General features: G+C 56.5%; 1 protein-coding gene across 3 annotated transcripts; it reads left to right on the top strand.

The window, feature by feature from the left end:
• The first annotated feature begins 82 nt into the window (after positions 1–82).
• On the top strand, positions 83–10,444 carry PAOX (polyamine oxidase). Of its 3 annotated transcripts, XR_006408977.3 has the most exons (8): positions 83–346; positions 903–1,389; positions 2,652–2,851; positions 4,536–4,785; positions 7,262–7,374; positions 7,734–7,891; positions 8,533–8,659; positions 10,024–10,107. XR_006408977.3 is itself a non-coding variant. In XM_026494510.4 (7 exons), the coding sequence occupies exons 1-7, from the start codon at positions 163–165 to the stop codon at positions 10,165–10,167; spliced, it is 1,536 nt and encodes a 511-aa protein (XP_026350295.1). In that variant the 5' UTR covers positions 83–162; the 3' UTR covers positions 10,168–10,444. The 3 variants fall into 3 exon arrangements, 2 of the variants coding, with proteins under 2 accessions (XP_026350295.1, XP_057164690.1); XM_026494510.4 differs by lacking the exon at positions 8,533–8,659 and having other exon boundaries at positions 10,024–10,444; XM_057308707.1 differs by having other exon boundaries at positions 8,533–10,444.
• Positions 10,445–12,386: the final 1,942 nt, after the last annotated feature.

The raw sequence follows: 12,386 nt of genomic DNA, 5'->3' as shown, positions 1-12,386 counted from the left end.
CCCTCCCCTATAGCTCGGCCTCCAGCCCCGCCTCCACTCCCGTCCACCTCCCGTCCCGCCCCGCCCCGCCCCGCGCCCCACCTCCAGCCCCCGCCGCGGTCCCGTCGGCGCTCTCCGCACTTCGGAGCGGCGGGGCGCACGGGGACTGCCCGGCACGGCGCGATGGAGTCGAGCGGAGGCCGCGCGGAGAGCTCGGGCCGCGGCCCGCGGGTGCTGGTGGTGGGCAGCGGCATCGCGGGACTGGGCGCCGCGCAGAGGCTCTGCCGCCACCCGGCCTTCCCGCAGCTGCGGGTCCTGGAGGCCACTGGCCGCGCTGGCGGCCGCATCCGCTCGGAGCGCGGCTTCGGTAACGGACTCTCCCGGAACCCCTTCCCCGAGCCCATTTCCGGAACCCAACGGGTGCTGCCCGGGCTCTGCCGCTCCTGGTCCGGTCTGCACCCGGGCTTAACCGACCCGGAAGCCTTACCTGGCCCCCCCGAGTGAATCTCCGCCCCTCCCCACTTAACCAGGCCAAGTTCACTGGTCCCCGAAACTCGGCTGCCCGGTTGGCAGGCCGGCCCCGCCGGAGAGGGTTACCTATGTCTCTGCAGTCGCTCTGGTTGTGTCCCACAAGGAGCTCCCCCTCCAGCCTCCGGGTCACTCCCAGGCGCCCCTTCTGCCCCCATGCCGGCTCTCCAAGTGTCCTCCGAAGGCGGGTGCAGGCCAGCACTCCCCCGCCCCCCAAATGTTCCCCTTAAACTAGGTCTGACCAGGCCCAGGACTGTAGTCTTCAGGACCCTGTGTCCCTGGGGCTACTTCTCAGAGCATATTTGGGAAGGGCAGGGCCGGTGTGCTCCAGCAGAAGGGCTCCGGTTGGCCTTTGCAGGGCGAGAACCTCAAAGTGTCATGTCCTGCCCCCCCAGGTGGTGTGCTAGAACTAGGTGCTCACTGGATCCACGGGCCCTCACAGGGCAACCCGGTCTTTCAGCTGGCTGCCAGGTACCAGCTGCTGGGGGAGAAGGACTTGTCAGAGGAGAACCAGCAGATCGACACCGGGGGTCATGTGGGCCTGCCCTCCGTGTCCTACGGCAGCTCCGGGGTAAGTGTGAGCCGTGAGCTGGTGGTGGAGATGGCGAGTCTGTTCTACAGTCTCATAGACCAGACTCGGGAGTTCCTGCACACAGCCGACGCCCCAGTGCCCAGCGTTGGGGAGTACCTCAAGAAGGAGATCCGTCAGCACGCGGCTGGCTGGACGGGGGATGAGCAGACCAGGAAGCTCAAGCTGGCCATCCTCAACAGCTTCTTCAACGTGGAGTGCTGTGTCAGTGGCACCCACAGCATGGACCTGGTGGCCCTCGCACCCTTCGGGGAGTACACCGTGCTGCCCGGGCTGGACTGCACCTTTCCTGGGTATGTGCATGCCCCGCCCACCCAGTCAGCCCTCCAGGCACCCTGGGACCCCCTCCCTGTGCTCCTGGAGTCCCTCCATGCACCCAATCCCCTCCAGGCACCCTGGGACCCCCTCCCTGTGCCCTGGGCCCCCTCCATTTACCCGAGTTCCCCTCCCTGTGCTCCTGGAGTCCCTCCATACACCCTTGCCCCCTCCATGTACCCTGGGCTCCCTCCATGCACCCAGATCCCCTCCACGCACCCCGGGCCCCCTCCATGCACCCTGGGGCCCCCTCCATTTACCTGAGTTCTCCCTGTGCTCCTGCAGTCCCTCCATGCACCCAATCCCCTCCAGGCACCCTGGGACCCCCTCCCTGTGCCCTGGGCCCCCACCATTTACCCGAGTTCCCCTCCCTGTGCTCCTGGAGTCCCTCCATACACCCTTGCCCCCTCCATGTACCCTGGGCTCCCTCCATGCACCCAGATCCCCTCCACGCACCCCGGGCCCCTTCCATGCACCCTGGGGCCCCCTCCATTTACCTGAGTTCTCCCTGTGCTCCTGGAGTCCCTCCATGTACCCTGGGACCCCCTCCATGCACCCCAGTCCCCTCTCTATGCGCCCAGGTCTGCTCTGAACCCTGGGCCCCTTTATGCACCCTGGTCCCTCTCCATATACCCTGGGACCCTTTCCATTTACCTCAGGTTGAGCTTTGGGAAGCAGGGGAATGGTGAGACGGTCAGGAGGGCATTTGTCTTCCTTGTTTTCGAGAGATTGCTCATTCGTTTCTCTAGTTTTGCTCACTTGGGAAAAATAATTATTTTCAGGAAAAGGTGGGTAGAAGAAGGCAGTGCATCTCGTAACGCTTTCTTCCTCCTGTGTTTACGAGGCCTCTTATGTGCTAAGTGCTGTGTGAGGCTCCAGCCCGATGGAAAGACAGCCCATCCCTGTGGTGGGAGGCTCTCCCCTCACCGAGCACTCAAGAGGCACTCACAGGACTGTCCTGCTGGGCTCTCAGGAGTCACCCCAAGCCTCCTGGCAGGGGAGGGCATTTGTGATCAGAAGTAGGGTTCCAGGTGGGCAGGGAGGAGGCCTTGTCCTGCCACAATTACCTCCATTTGCTCACGCTCACCTAATCCCCCTGTTAGCCTGGGCAGTAGTCTTAGTGTTCCTCAGGCAGACTGGAAACCCCTGGGGAGAACCCCTGCCCTCCTCCCTCCTTCCCTGCAGGGCCGCCTCTGCCCGCAGCTCCCTCTGAGAACAGCAACACCTCTGTCTGTCCTAGGGGCTACCAGGAGCTCACAAACCGCATAATGGCCTCCTTGCCAGAGGGTGTGATCGTTTTTAACAAGCCCGTGAAGACCATTCACTGGAATGGGTCCTTCCAGGAAGCCTTGTCTCCTGGGGAGACGTTTCCAGTGTTGGTGGAGTGTGAGGACGGGGCCTGCTTCCCTGCACACCATGTCATCATCACCGTGCCCTTAGGTAAAGCCCGTTTTCCCTGTCAGGTTTCCCTTTGGTCACCACGCCTGGGGCCCCGACCTCTGGCTCTGTCCGAGCTCAGCGGGCTCTGGAGTGTTGTTCAGGCTCTAGCTCACATTTTCTATCTAGTTTCGGGCAGGATTATTCTGTTGTGTTTTGTAGCAATTGCATGGTTTGGAATTGAGTTGCACAGTAAGAGAAAATGCATGTCTTGCTCCTTTCTGAGGAAAGGCTGGGACTGCTTCCAGAAGTTCACCGAAGCTGTGCTTTCATGGAGACGGAAGTGGGTGTGAAAGCAACTCTCAGCTTCAGTCCTGGTGTAATCAAGGGAGGGTCCAGCACATGGTTCTGTTTAATTCTGGATCTGACGCCCGAGGCACAAGCCATTTTGGCAATTTGACAAAAGGCGGAGGCGGCTGAGAGCCAACCCGCGTCTGTGCCATCTCGCCGGCTGCGCGTAGGTCCCCGTCCTGTCTGACAGATGCAGACAGAGTTATGCCGCTTACCTGTGCGAGTTCACAAAGCTAGCAGGGGCCAGGGCTGATGGAGGGCGCAGAGCAAGGGTCCAGCCATCCCGGTTCGCTCAGGACGGACGTGCTGGCGGTGGGTGAGCTTGCGAGCACCAGCTCCGTTCTCCCACACGGGGACTCAGGCGGGACGTAGTCGCATGGTCTGCGGCTGCTCTCTTTGCCGCCCCCTCTCTTCTTGGTTAATACAACTTCCGTCAGTCCTTCCACGTCAGCACGCATGGGTCCCTCAGTCTTCCTTGACCGCCAGCGGTGTCTGTGTTCGTTCACCGTCGCAGTGCGTGCTTGCCGAGCCGCTGCTCTCAGTAGTGAGTGCATTACCGTGCCTGTCGATGCTGTTCACTGGGAGCCAGGACACCTGTCACATTGGCTCTTTAGAGCCACGTAGTGTTTTCTTGTGTGTAGGGGTCATTGCTTAATATTGTGTAGTTGATGGAAATTCAGCTTATTTTCACTTCTTTTGTTTTACATGGAATTTTCCATGTGCATTTAAAAACACTTGTGTGAATAGATCACAGTAGTGGGAGCTGCTGGGTTGAGGGTCTGGGCAGATGGGACTGTGGTGGAGGGCATGGTGACCCCTCTGTGGGTCCTCACAGCCCCTGTGGATCTGTTTCCTCTTGGGCTGTTCGTCCTTCACTCACTGGCTTGCAAGTTATCTGTGCTGTCAGGACACTGGTTGTGCTGCAAATAGTCTGTCTCGCTGTTTGACTCTGGCCCAGAATTAATTTTTTTGCCATGCAGATTATTTTTCATGTAGCATCTGGATAAAGCCTACATATTGTGATGCTACTCTGAGGACTCCAGAGCTGCAGGGTTTGCAGATGTCGAGAGGCAGACAGGTTTAGAAGTGAGAAACTGTCCTACAGAGCGGTTTGGGTGGGGCATGACAGCTGTCCCTGCCTGACCAGATGGCCACAGGGCCTTTCGTGTCCCTGCACTGCGGTGCTGCTCACTGAGGCTGAGTCCCGATGGTCAGAGCCAGCCTGATTTCTGGGAGCCCAGTTGAGCTGGGGCTGGTGTGGGTCTCTAGTGGACATGGTCTCTGGAAGCCTCCTTTCTCTGACTGCTCTGATGGGCGTCAGGGTGGGTTCCTGGGGCTGTCCATTCCAGTAGGAGAGATTTATGTGGTGTAAGCTGAGTCTGCTTGTGAATTGCAGGTTTTCTTAAAGAACACTTGGACACCTTCTTTGAACCACCACTGCCCACTGAGAAGGCAGAAGCGATCAGGAAAATAGGCTTTGGGACCAGCAATAAAATCTTCCTGGAGTTCGAGGAGCCCTTCTGGGAGCCAGACTGCCAGCACATCCAGGTGGTGTGGGAGGACACGTCGCCCCTGGAGGACATCGCCTCTGAGCTGCAGCACGTCTGGTTCAAGAAGCTCATTGGCTTTTTGGTCCTGCCCTCTGAGTACGTATGCTTCTTGAGTTTCTGTGAGGTGAGCTCGGAGGGGCCTGGTTCCTTGGCCTTTGTTTGGTTGAGAATCCAGCAGTGCGGTGATTCTCGGAGACATTTCTGGAAGATTTCTGCGTGGGATTCTAAGGGCACCCCAGAGTGCCAATGACAGACACTGGTGCCCTAACCACTGCAGGGACAGACGGAAGCCTCTTGTAGGCAGCCCGTTGGCATGTCTCGGGTCCTAGAATGAGCTGGTGGCCTGGAGGGTATGTGGACTTAGTAAGAAAGTATTTACTGAAATTCCCAGGAAGCTGGGGTGTGTGGGTTACAGAAAGAATTTGAAACGTGGAAGTGTCTGTAACCGGGAGATAATATTTAAACCTGATCAGTAATTGAACAAAATATCCTTATAAGTCAGGAATCAAAGACCCGTCAGGGGCTATCTCGTGTGGTCCAGCTATAACGCATAAAGAATGCAGTGTATATGGACTCGGTGCTAACTCAGAAAATAAGACCATGAATAATTTAGGGAGGGAGGGACTGATTTTTCCAGCAAGTCAATTGGCAGACATGATTCCGAGTTTCCATACAGAGACGTGGGAGGATTGGGGACCATATTCTTGGCCTGGAGGACAAAACGCCTGTCAGCAACGCTCATCCCCCACGGCCATAGGGGCTGGGTGCACGGGCTCCTCCCACCTCTGAGGGGCCCTGCATGCGGCCTTTGCCCGGAACATAAACCTGACATCCAGGGGTTTGGAAGCGTGCCCAGGGGTGTGGATGCATAGCGGAACGGTGGCCGGGTGTGCTTGGCTCCGTAGCCTGTGCTCGGGACACTGGTGGGGACAGTCCTCGGGATACTCTGTGGTCCAGGACGGTGGCTCTCACACTTTGTGGTCTCTGGACCCCCTTTTATACTCTTCAGAAAGATTGAGGAGTCCAAAGAGCTTTTGTTTAGGTGGTCGTATCTGTACATTTACCACATTAGAAATCAAAACTGAGAAATTTAAAAATATTTGTTCTTTAAACTGAGTAAATCTATACCATGTTAGCATAAATAGCATTTTTCTTGAGAGGGGGGAGGGGCAGAGGATGAGAGAGAATGTCAAGCAGACTCCACCCTCAGTGCAGAGCCCGACATGGGGCTCAGTCCCATGACCCTGAGATCATGACCGGAGCTGAAATCGAGAGTCACATGCTTAACCGACTGAGCCACCCAGGCACCCCAACCCCATTGCACTTTTAAATGAAAACACATTAACATTTTTAAATGAAAAATAACTATTTTTTAACTTTTTCGGGTGAAAAATAACTATATTTCTAAAACGAAATTTAGTGAGGAGAGTCATGCTTTGTCATTTTTCCTAATCTCTTTACTCTCTGGCCTAAGAGCAGACAGCTCGGCTCTCAAGGCTGTCAGTATGTGGGGTGCTGTGTCTCGTCTGCTTGCAGGAGATGAAAAGTCTCCACTCAGATACGTAGCACGGAAAAGGGGCAGCGTGTACACAGACTTCAGATGACGTGTGTACTCTTCAATACGGCACCGACACCTAAGACACGGTCGGTCCTTCAAGGTCAGGTGCGGTGCGGAATCCGAAAGCTCGCGCGTGGATGTTTCCGCTTGAGGGCGCTAAAATCCAGTCTGCGCTAAACTTTGAATGGATCTTGCACTTGTCCCTAGTTTGGTCATTCTGAAAACAACGGTTCATGCAGTCTTCGAAACGTTGGTATATTTCATGGTACGACATCAAACAAGTAAGTTATCAATATCACCACGGATCTCAGAAAACTCTTGGTATTGGGAACCTATCAAGCTGTTGGTGGCAGATACTAGTTTTCTAAAACTGTAATTTTTGCTTGAGAGCTTGAATTTTATCAGCGGCAGTAAATGCTTGCAGTCGTTTTCCTTGTGATAGACACACTGTTCATTTTCAAGAAAAGGTCTGCCAAACACCCAAGCTTGAATACCAACCATGTTCTTTCAAGTAACAACAGTGTCCATGAGAGAAGGAGCTGCTCAGTTGGCAACTCAGACCACCGCACAGGGCTGTCCCGGGGACTGCCGCACAGCAGCGTGCCGCAGAAGTGCTTTGTGCCCGTGTCTCGTTTGTCCCACAGAAGGTGACAGACGTGTACTCAAGAGTCGAGATTGAACGGTTAATCACTTTCTCTGCTTCAGCTGGGACGTTCTCCAGTGAATCGGGCATTTATTTGTTTATTTTTCTACGGTGTGCGTGTCCGGAAGAGCCCCGTGTCTGCTAGTGTGGTGTGTGCGCTGCCCCCGCTCTGTGAAGGGACAGCCACTCACACGCGGTGGGCACGTCAGCGTGTATGTCCACACAGGAGAAGCAGCACACACCGTCCAGTGTTATGAAGAGATCCGCGGACACTGGAACCGCAGGCGGGTGCAGGACGCCCTTGCGGTGCCGTCCGTGCTCTGCACAGGTGACCCGGCGGACGTCGTCTCAGGGTGTGTCTCTCTGCACAGGTCTGTCCATGTCCTTTGCGGGTTCATCGCTGGGCTGGAGTCCGAGTTTATGGAGACTCTGTCCGACGAGGAAGTGCTTCTGTCTCTAACCCAAGTGCTTCGCAGGGTGACAGGTACTGAGCGTGTGTGGCCGGCACCACAGGGGCTCCTTGTTGGTGATCTCTGGACAGGAACCCAGCTTGGCGCTATAACCCCCCAGGGACAGTCCTTGCTGGTGTTAGTGGGGTCACTCAGAGTGCTTATCTCCCAGGAACTGAAAGGGCTTGGTAAACACTTTCCACTTCTGTTTTCTGTTTCTGGGTGTCCTGAGTTCAGCAAAGTGGGAAGACAGGGAGAACCTCTGATGAATGCACTCATGGTGAGGTTTTCTTCCCCGGGTGGTTTCCTTCATTTTAAACTGCGGGGTCTTCAAGGGCAGCTGGACGGGGGCCGGGGGGCAGTGGTGCCGCACTGATGCCATCTCTGGGTGCAGGAAACGCCAGGCTCCCCGCGCCCAGGAGCGTGCTGCGCTCCCGCTGGCACAGCGCCCCGTACACCAGGGGCTCCTACAGCTACGTGGCCGTGGGCAGCACCGGGGATGACATTGACCTGCTGGCACAGCCCCTGCCCGCGGACGGCGCGGAGGCGCAGGTGAGGCGGGCGTGGGTGGCACGGGGCCCCTGTGGCTGAGTCCCAGGGTTTTTTGAAATTAGGAATCATGAAACATGTATTATTTTATCAGAATTCTAATGCACTTAGCCTAAAGCATCAGAAAATTCTACAGTGCTGGTAGCAAAATAACAAAATAACAAAGTCCAGCCGGAGGGCCCGAGTCTCAGCTCCAAATTTACTGCATCTCCAAATAACATGCTTGTGCTGCCACGTTTTACAGAACAGTCAGTCGTGGAAGACTGGATGTGTGCACAAGCAGGCTGGACCTGTGGGTCCCCACCTGCAGCTTCAGCGCTGTGCGGTAGTGGCCGTGGCCCGTCTCCACCCCCCCACGGTGATTATGACATCGTTTTACTGCAGACACCCCCGAATGGGTCTCTAAAGATAAAGGGTGCCCTCTGAAGATGTGTGACTCTAGCAAAGTTATCCCACTTAAAAATTAATGATAACTCCTCCATATTATCCAAAACTCAGGGTTCAGTTTCCCAAGTGCCTTATAATCTCTTTATGGCCTGCTCGTTCCATAACGTGGCTCCTTGAATTTTCAGTTTTAGGCATCCCTGACTGACTTTCCCTTTGGCACATAAGGTTCTAGCTCTCTTCCACCCCTCTGCCCCCAGCTCCCCACGTGTGCTGCACACTTCTGGTAAGAGCACTGCTGGGTGTCACCATCACCTGGTCTGCTCCAGGCGCTGTCCACATCTGGCCTGTAAGGACACTGGGATCCTTTCCTGCCTGTTTGTACATGTGAGTGCGCGTCTGCGAGTCTGTGGGCAGGTGTGTGCAGGTGCAAGTGAGTGTGACCGAGTGCATGTGTGAGAGAGCGCAGGGCTCCGTTTTCTGTGCACGTCATTGCCTGGACTCTTAACTCTGTCCATCATCGCTTCCTTGCCACGCCCCAGCGGCAGCCCCAGAGTCAGCGCCCCGTGCGCAGCCCCAGCCTGTCCGGCGCCCCGTGCCCCGCCTGCCCCGCCTGCCCTGTGCACTTACTCTTTGGAGCATTTATTCCAGTAGCTTCCTGATGAGGGGGTGCAGGGGAGGTAAATTTTTAGAGAAAGTTTACATGTGTGAAAATATCCTTTTTCTGCCCTAAGACTTGAGGTGTTCCAGTCCTGTCGCTACATAACAAGCCACCCTGAAACCCAGTGGTGGGAACAACCACTTTATTACGCTGACGGTTCTGTAGGTGGGCACAAGGGACCGTCTGTTTGTGCCCATGATGTCTGGGGTCTCAGCAGGGAAGACTTGACCTGTGCCGGGGTCACTCAGGACTGGGGTGAGGGTCATCGGAGGCTGTTCGTCTTGCACAGCTGCCCTGGGCTGGGACACTGATGGGAGCACCTGCTCGTGGCCTCTGTGTGTCTCAGGCTTTCTCACAGCACGGCTGCTGCTGCCACGTGGCGGCCCAGGACTCCAGCACAGACGTTCAGTGGAGAAGGCAGCTGCGTCGCCTCCCGTGGCCCGGCTAGGACGTCAGAAGGTGCCACTCTGCCACACTCCACTGCACAGTGTTCACAAGCCTGCCCAGATTCAAGGGCAGGACACAGATACGGGGGGGGGGGGGGGAGTCTCCAAGAACTGGTAACCCTGTAAGAGCCACACGCTGGGTGTAAATCCTAGTTGGAGAGGCACGTCCCTCAGCGTTTGGAAGACGTTCTTCAGTGCTGCTCTCGGGGAGTCCAGAGCCATTCAGCTTCCTTTCTTTCTTACCTCTTAGGAGGCTTGGAAATATCTCAGCTCTCTGTTCTTTTGCCTCCTCCTTCTCCTTCTTTTGTGGGATTTTTTTGTTTGGATGGGGGACTGGTCCTCAAATTTTTTAATCTTTTTCCTTCCTAATTTCCATCTCTTTGGGTTTTCACTCTGTGTTTTGGGTGAAGTTCTTCACATTGCATCCCAAACCGTCTGTCGCCTTTTCCATTTTGCAGTCGCTTTTGATTGCAGGGGTGTGTGCTGTCTGCGTACCGCTCGTGCTTCCTGACCGTCTCAGGGCTCAGTGGGATTAGTGACCGATAAAGCCACATGCTTGTGGTCAGCTCTGCAGCCACGGTGAGAGGCGTGTGGCTGCAGCCTGACCCCTGGCACCCAGGGCTAACCCTGGCTTTTCTTTGCAGCTCCAGATGCTGTTTGCAGGGGAAGCCACACATCGGACGTTTTACTCCACCACGCACGGGGCTCTGCTGTCTGGCTGGAGGGAGGCCGACCGGCTCGTCGCTCTGCGGGACCCCCAGGCACAGCTGCCCGGGCCCCGGCTCTGAGCCGTGCTCCTCCCATTCCGAGCCCAGCTCTGCCCCTCCAGTGCCAGGGGGAGGCTGACACCATCCTTTCCTCTGACAGACAGTGTCTGGCCTGGCTCGAGATTGGGGGACATTACTGACAGCCTGCCTTTTTTGGTGACCGGGGCAAGCTCTCATTTTTCATGTCACAGACTCTGGCTAGGCCCAGCCTGAGCTGAGTGTGAGGTCTTCTTGGAGAAATGAGACATGGGATGCCACCACTGCTGCTGGGGGCATGCCCATAAAGTGTGTTAACGCCTCCATGTCTCCTCGTTCTTGCACCTCGGGCCCGCGGCACCTGTCACTTCTGTCTTCGCCAGGCCCCAGGCCTGGGCCATTGCAGGGCCAGGTGTCCCCTCCCCTGAGCTCCCTGGACTCTGGATGCTGTGGTTGCCCTGTGTTCCTGGCACCTTCAGGCATTCCCGAGCTCTCATTGCTGGTCTCAGGACTGCACTGACAGATACTTTAGCGGACACCCACTGTGTGGTGGACTGGGGGAAGGCCAGAGAGCGCGGACTCATGAGTACACAGGGGCACCCCATCCTGACCTGGGGCCAGAGGTTTTCTCGAGGAAGTGAATAAAAAAATGAGGCCTTGAGAGTGCAGAGGGGTGGGATAGGTGGTGTGTCGGGTGAGTGGGGAGCATGTCAATGCAGCGGGCAGGGTTGGGGTGCCCTGGGTGCTGTGCTCGGCTGACCCCATCTCATCTTGCTGCATCCTCCAAGTGTCCCAAGAATGGGACAGAGTGCTGCCATTTCACAGTTGAGGAAGGGACAAAATGCCTAGAGGTCAAGGTCAGTAACTGCCCAGGCTCCAGGCTGCCACCGGAGAGCTCGGGCTTCTTCCCAGGACAGGTCCTGAGGGGAGGCTGGTGCTGCCGTGGGGGGCACTTTGGGGGAAGGTGCAGGAGCCACGGAGGCTGGGACTCCATGCTACTGGCCTGCACCCACCTTGAAGTCAGTGGCTCTTGCCTCCCTTGTACTTCAGGCTGCAGTCTGTGACCTGCTCTGGAGGGGTGGGGGGGACCCTGGCTGCAGGGGTGAGCAAATGCGTGTTTGGGGGAGGGTCTTGGGCCAGGGATCTTCTCCAATCCCAGTTGGTGCCTGACATGCCATCGGCCCCAGCACGCCCTGCACAGGCCCTTCTCTTCCTTCCCCTCCCGGGTCAGACGGCCCCTCCAAGGGGCCTTCCCTGCTCCCACCCCAGAGTTCTGTATGTGTGTCCACTGCTCTGTGTCACCTGGGGGGGGGGGTGTGGGACACATGTCACCCGGCTGGGAGAAATCCAGAATTCAACAGGGTTTTGTTTCAGGTTTGTGGTCCTGGGGCTGTGAGAGATCGCTGCTTCTCTCAGTGATCTGTGCTGTTGACGTCCAAGGGTTCTTCAAGCCGCGGGCCTTGGGCAGACATTTCTTGTATCCCAGGTGACACAGGCGAGCAGGACACCTGCTGCCCTCTTGGTGGGAGGGCTGCTCCGCAAGGAGGGGCCAGGGGCTGGGTCCTCATCCTCATCTGTTGTCTGACTCATCCTGCGACTCCATCATCTCAGTCACAGAGCCACCTGGGAGCGCTTACCTCCTGCGGTCCCTGGAACTTTCAGTGCTGACCGTGGGGGGGTGGGGGGGTGGGGGGGGGGTTTGAGACCATCACACTAGGGACGTTTTTGTGCGGAGAATTCCAGCATGTTTGCAATCTTAGCAGCTTGTTTCAAGAATTCCGCTGGAGTAACACTCTTGCCCGGACGTTCCCTGAGGAGCTGCTTGGATTCAGGGTACAACCTGACCACGTTTGCACAGAGCGCTGGGACAGGGTTCTAGCGTAGCGGAACTGCAGCCAGTGTTTCCAAAGGCTTTGTTTAAAACCTGGAGTATTTGAAAAAGAAAAGGGGGATATTACATATATAGGCCACATTTAAAGTATTTGAAAATTTTAACCAATTTGTAAAAGGGGGGTCAAACATTGGCAGGGGCCGCCGAGGCATGTTACACTTATACTGAGAAACACTTAAGGAAGAACTAGAAAATTTTAAATATAATTAACGTTCCTATAGCTATGAATTCCTTAAAAAAAAAAACCACCCCATAAATTCAGGACCCCCGCGAAGTCCCGAGAGCGCGCAGGTCCCCGGTAGTCTCGTAGCCCCGCCCCCCGCCCGCCCCCCGAGCCCTGCGCGTCGCCGAAGGCAGCGTAGCGCGCACGCGC

The sequence above is a fragment of the Ursus arctos genome, unplaced genomic scaffold (assembly GCF_023065955.2).
Source record: "Ursus arctos isolate Adak ecotype North America unplaced genomic scaffold, UrsArc2.0 scaffold_7, whole genome shotgun sequence".
In the NCBI taxonomy this organism is placed as follows: domain Eukaryota; kingdom Metazoa; phylum Chordata; class Mammalia; order Carnivora; family Ursidae; genus Ursus; species Ursus arctos.
Note: the sequence above shows the minus strand (reverse complement) of the source record. Positions and strands in the feature narration are given on the sequence as shown.

Bases quoted from the DNA above. Each gene is read 5' to 3' on its own strand.
- PAOX (XM_026494510.4), top strand. From the start codon at position 163: ATGGAGTCGAGCGGAGGCCGCGCGGAGAGCTCGGGCCGCGGCCCGCGG. The intron at 1,390-2,651 runs GTATGTGCATGC...TGTCTGTCCTAG, and splicing joins CTGGACTGCACCTTTCCTGG to GGGCTACCAGGAGCTCACAA. The intron at 7,375-7,733 runs GTACTGAGCGTG...CTCTGGGTGCAG, and splicing joins AGTGCTTCGCAGGGTGACAG to GAAACGCCAGGCTCCCCGCG.